Source organism: Varanus komodoensis, unplaced genomic scaffold (genome assembly GCF_004798865.1).
Source record: "Varanus komodoensis strain SLA01 unplaced genomic scaffold, ASM479886v1 scaffold45, whole genome shotgun sequence".
Classification (NCBI taxonomy): Eukaryota; Metazoa; Chordata; class Lepidosauria; order Squamata; family Varanidae; genus Varanus; species Varanus komodoensis.
In genome coordinates this window covers 5977208-5982949 of record NW_025336011.1, presented here as the reverse complement: position 1 = coordinate 5982949, position 5742 = coordinate 5977208, and the positions used below count along the sequence as shown (strand labels likewise).

The 5742-nt window shown below is 44.0% G+C and overlaps 1 protein-coding gene across 1 annotated transcript in view; it reads right to left on the bottom strand.

Moving 5' to 3' along the window:
• Positions 1-2736: 2736 nt before the first annotated feature.
• CPT1C (carnitine palmitoyltransferase 1C) overlaps positions 2737-5742 on the bottom strand; it is a 23192-nt gene continuing 20186 nt past the window's right edge. The window contains exons 13-15 of the mRNA XM_044444518.1: positions 4015-4128; positions 3339-3431; positions 2737-2835 (exon numbers count right to left, since the gene is read on the bottom strand). Coding sequence (XP_044300453.1) covers positions 2737-2835; positions 3339-3431; positions 4015-4128 — 306 coding nt within the window. The remainder of the gene's footprint in view (positions 2836-3338; positions 3432-4014; positions 4129-5742) is intronic.

Here is a 5742-nt window from a genome sequence, read left to right as displayed (position 1 = left end):
CTTCCTTTGATACTGTTTTCTTTGGAAAATAGGTTCCAGAAGACAACCTTCCAGATGAACAGAGGGGCCTTGTTTAAAGTTTTTGCACTGCCAACCCAAAGGAAAGATAGGTGGAGATGCTAAGGAACTGGCAGAGGAGTTTACATGCTGGGGCATAGCATTTTATATGCATAGTGGGCTAAGAACCAAGCCACATGTTTCATGTTCCCTGCCATTCTTTTTGAGGAAAGAGCAGAAAAGGGGTGATATGATAGCACTCCACAAGTACTTGAAAGTCTGCCACAAAGAGGAAGGACAAGATCTCTTCTCAGTCATCCCAGAGTGCAGGATGCAGAATAACAGGCTCAAGTTACAGAAAGCCAAGTTCCCAATAAACATCAGGAAGGACTTTCTGACTGTTAGAACAGTGCAATAATGGAACCCAATTACCTAGAGAGGTTATGGGCTCTCCCATACTAGAGGCTTTCAAGATGCAAGTGAGTGGGAAGATATGAATTGGTGTACTGCACTGAGCAGAGTTTGACCCAATGGCCTTCTTGTCCCCTTCCAACTCTACTATTCTATGATTCTAAGTGGCAGGTCAAGCATGAGTGTTTAACCTTCATCTGCTTGCTATTCCATGCACCAAATCAATCTCTGTTGCCCGAGGTTCAATTCAAATGCAGGGAATGTTAATGAAAAAAAAAAACCCTGTCAGTGAGAGTCTTTCTAGGGTAAAATTAAAAGTAGGGAAAAGGGTTAGGTATGCCATTTCCACCAACTGTGTCTCCACTGCAGCTTTGGTCTCATTAGAAGTGGCTCCTCCATCTTCAAAACAGGACCCTATACTGTAGCCACATGTTGAATGTGTCATGCTCTTTGGCTCTTAATGCTATTCCAACACAGTGGTTCAGGAGTGAGTTGAGCCTTGGGCAAACTTTCTTTTGTATGATATACTTTTGAAAGACCCTGCTTTGCCTCTGACCTGTCAAGCAAGTACAGAAGAACAGGAAGTAAGAGTCAAGCCAGCAGAAAAACAGCATGCCTCTCCTCCATTCCCAGTGGCCTCTGCTGGGATGGATGGTGCAAGGAACCTGTGATAGCACATTGCATGTTGCTGGACAACAACTCCCATCATCCCTGATCTCTGGCCCTGCTCAGTAGGGTGTATGAAAATTGCAATCCAGCAACATCTGGGGCAACACTACATGCTTGGTTCCCCACAGACTCGTTTAGAGTGTCTGCATGGAGCCCTAGTCCAGATGTAGTATCAATATAGACATTGAAGGGCTTGCTTCAATCTTGCCAAGAAATTCTGCTCTCAGAGTAGTAGAAGAGCTTTTGGGAGCTGCTACAGACAGAAAATCTGGGTGCCTGGCCACAAACCTGGCAGCTGTGCAATTTTATCCTAAACACGTGAAATGTCTGCATTTTTAACTCACTAAGCATTCTAATCAGGTGGTTCCCTTCCATAATAATGCTGCAGTACCCTCATGTTCGCATCCAAAGTCTTACCCTGCAGCTCTTTCACCAGAACCTGATGCAATCTATTGCTATCCCATTTCATAGAATGCCAGCAACAATAGTAGTCTGTTGGTTAACCCTTGGGCTGAAAACGTTCTCAATCCCAGTTTTAAATGAAGCCAAAACTCTTAAGCTTCAGACTTGGAGGAGATAAATGATCAGAGTTCTCCAGGTAATCAGGAACAGTCCACCACACATTTCTCAGGAGCAGAACGATTTAAACAGGAAGGTATCACGGATTTCCAAAGTTTAAGTGACCCTTCAACTCCCCTTGGTCCATAAACACACTCATGTGCCCCCCATCACCACTATCCAGTGCCCTCCCCTCAGCTCACAAAGGGCACACATTCTTGCTTTTTGTACGATCTCCCACCCTGTGGCTTTATTCAGGCCTGTAATGAATGCTAACAAACCAAAATGAGAAAAAAGGCATATCTCCTTTTGCCTCTCCTTATTAGCCCATTTCATTCCCCCTCCCCAAAAGGCATTTCTTGTTCTATAAAACCCTGCAATAAAATTATGATCACTTCCCCCTGCATTACATTTATTCAGATTCCTATTACCCTAGAAATTGAGGGTTGGGGTGGGGGAGAAATAAGAAACTACATTCCTCGCATTATGTCACTCATCATTCCATCTGTAGTGCCTTATGTGAATCGGGTAACCATGGCAGCCACATGGACTGATCTTTCAAAACTGAAGCAGCAAGAAGGGAGACACAGCCAGCTGCTGTAGTCTGAGGTGGCTGGTGTGAAAGGAGAAGAGACTCTTGGCTGCTAGAGATAGCAGGATGAAGAAACCAATTTCAAAACAGCCTGGACAGCCATTAACAGAAGCCTAGAAGAAACCAGCCTTCCCAGATTCCAGGCTCTTCTGATCCAGCCACTGTTCTCCATCCACACATAGTCCCCAAAAAAACCCACAAGATTAGGCTCTTAGACTCATCAATTAGACCTATAAGACCTTAGAAACTTGGAGGTATTACTTCAAAGAGTGAGTGTCACTTGCCATATCTGGCTGTGGTATCCTCCAAAGAGTTCAAATCCCCAAATCCAACGCAGGAGAATATCTTGCCCTTCCGTTGTGCTTGTAGGAATCCTCATTCCAGGCCCTTTGTGCATCCCACCCACCTACCCACTTTGTTTCCAAATGTCCCTGCAGATCAGAGAACAACACACACACAACAAGTGTGCTTATGTGGCTGCCTGTATAATCCTGTTGGCATTTATTCAGTCACTGGTTATGCCTGGCAGAGGCATTTTTGTCTACTTGAAATAGGGCCAAGATGTCCGTCATGGCTTTCCGAATGTTTAATCCAAACCGGTGTGCATTCTGCAGAGAAAAGGAGGAAAGATGAGGAGATCTAGAAACCTGACACATTTATAAGTATACCTCAGCGTGTGAATTAAAAAATTAGAAAATCTGAAATATTCAGCTAGAAATCGTTATATGGAGGAAAGTTTCCATGGAGTTGGGTTACAGAAGTTCAACAGAGAATCAGGGTTGGAAGGTGCACACATACGTTTTTTTCCACAAGCCAGGACCATTCACACAGTCCATTTCAGGCCTCCACGGTGCCAGAAGTAGAAAGGAGAAGGGACAAGGTGCACCACAAACACTTCCAGAAGACATAAGCAAACAAACCATGGAAAGAAAACAGAAGACCCAAAGCCATTAAGCAATTTGATCTCGGAAATAAATCTTTCCCGATTCCAATGCCAAGTCTCTAGCACGGCATGTAAGACGCTTGGTGGGCTTTGCCTCCTGCCCAAATGTCAAGGTGTCCCTCCCTCCCTCTCCTCTCTTCCTGCAGAAGCATAACAGTCTGTACTCACTGTCTCTTTACTTGAACATTTGCACGACACATGGAAATTGATGAGATCTTCACCGACAATTACGTATGACACTCCATACCCATTATCATCAACCTGTCCCAGGGTGGAGGGAAGAGGAGAAGGAACATGAGACAGGACTTCTAATTCCAAACATGCATAATTTCTCATAGGAGGCCAGTGCCAGGCAAAGAGTTTTAAATGTTTTACGATTCCCCCCCTTCCCCAGTTGCATTTTCTATTCTTTTCCTCCCTTTTCTTTTTTCTTAGTTTATGATGTGCTGTTTTACATTGTTTTAATAATTGTGGTTTTGTTATTATATTATTGTAATTTTATATTGTGTACGCCATCCTTAGCACTTGTCAGAAGGACAGGATATGAATGCTTGCAATCAATCAATCAATCAATCAATAATAAAGTATTCCTAGAAAATCAGGAGTCCTGGCTCTCCAAGCCTGCCCTTAGTTCTAAGTCACTAAGTATATCTGTTTTCCATCCTTCTCCATCCCAGGATAGGAAAACAGATACTTAGAGTAGGCCTCTACTTCCCTTTCCCTAGAGAACCCAGAAGTGTGCATGGTTCTTACACACACTCCAACGAACCCCGCCCTCCATCTCTAAAGTCACTATGCTTCCACTTTCCTTCCTCAAAGGACCAAAAATTCCTGCTCCACTCACCGGCCCAAATCCACCCCCGCAAGAAATGTAGTCTGGGTGGTTCTGGAGGTCAAATAGTTCTATCTGCTGAATGGGAGTCTGGCTAGTAGAGAGGCGCCACGGCTCGGACAGCACCTGGCCAAGTACAAAGGAACCGAGGATTAGACAGTGAAGAAGCCCTGGCACCACTGACTCCCACCCCCATGCTGTTCCTCATCAAAACAGTACCTTCTCCTGATATTTTCAGGGTCTTTCCTCAAATCAACCCTTCCCATGCCTGGGATTAGCAGTTCTAGGCCATATCATGTTTATGTGAAGGCAGAAGTAGACAATAATCACTGGCAGCCTTTTCCAAGCTGGTGCATTCCAGATGGGCTGGACAATAAGTCTCATCATCCTCAGTCAGCATGGCCAAGGATGGCTTGTACTTTCAAAAGTAAGCCTTAATGTACGACAGCATAAAAGATGCAATCTTATGTACATGCCATCAATACAGAGTTTTAAGTACACACATGCTGGTGGTAAGCAAACAACACCAAAAGGTAAAGGTCATGTTAGAAGGCCCTCTCTCTATAAAGCCAATGTATCCATATGAGTAGAGGTTTTCTATACATCAGAGGTTGCAATGTAAACTGTAAAAGCTGGACACTAGCATACCCAACTGTGAAGCCCAGCTTTTATTTTGTACATTTTTAAAAAACATAAGTTTCTAGTTCACATGGTCGGAGGGAAAATATTGCTTGCGCATTGCCTCCTAGTGACCAACGGGAGGGTCTCTCTTGTTCCTCTGCTAGAGTAATGGACTCTCTTTTCCTATTGCTACACATAGGGCAAAGAACCTACCTCCCCCCCAGGTATATGTGTATTTTGCTGAAGAGTAGTAATAATTCTGTATACACACTATGCCTGAGCCAGTAAAATTGATACAGACACCATTACATGCAGCTCTTTAATTGCAGAAGAACAGCTCATATGGGAAACTGGTGGACAGAATGTGGGGTTAACTCTTCCCACACCCTCCACATCTTCTCAGCAAGCACCACTCTGGCAATTCCTGGTGGTGGCACTTCCACTTTCTCAGTACCACATAGGGTTGGGACCAAATAACAAGTCTGTCTAGAGACTGGCTCAGTAAAGTTTGTGTTGTCGTTTCTTTAGAGAGGGGAATATATTTACCTGACCCTTTAGAGAAGCCTTTCCAAAATGCTAAGTCCACAGATGGTGTTGGACTACAACTCCCATCACACCCAGCCAACATGGCCAATGATTGAGGATTGTGAGAACTGTGCTCCAAAACATGCAGAGCCCACAGTGGGGATAAGCTCTTCAGCCAAAACTTTTGACCTTCTAATCATCATGACTTCTCCAGGAGTTTTTAGATTCTCTAGTGGTTGTAAATAAATTCATATAATCTTATTCAGTCACCCAAGTGGGCTAAAGTGTCCCAAAATTGCTAAATATCCTATTTGAAGAGAAACTGGAACTGAGCAAACTCACCAGCAATTTAAGTATGCCATGACCTACCCACAACATAAATTCAGCCTGCATATGCACAGTTCAGCTTCACGCTGTCTAACCACGGGGAAAAAAAGTTCTGCGGATGAGTAATGAAAATGACCCAGAAAGATACATATCTATCAGCATGCAGCCTTGGGCAAGAAAGCCAAAAGGAAGAGCAGGTGCACGGAAGAGCAGGCACAGCAAGTTTTAAAACCTCTAGAAGATGGCACCAACACAAGCAAGGACTTG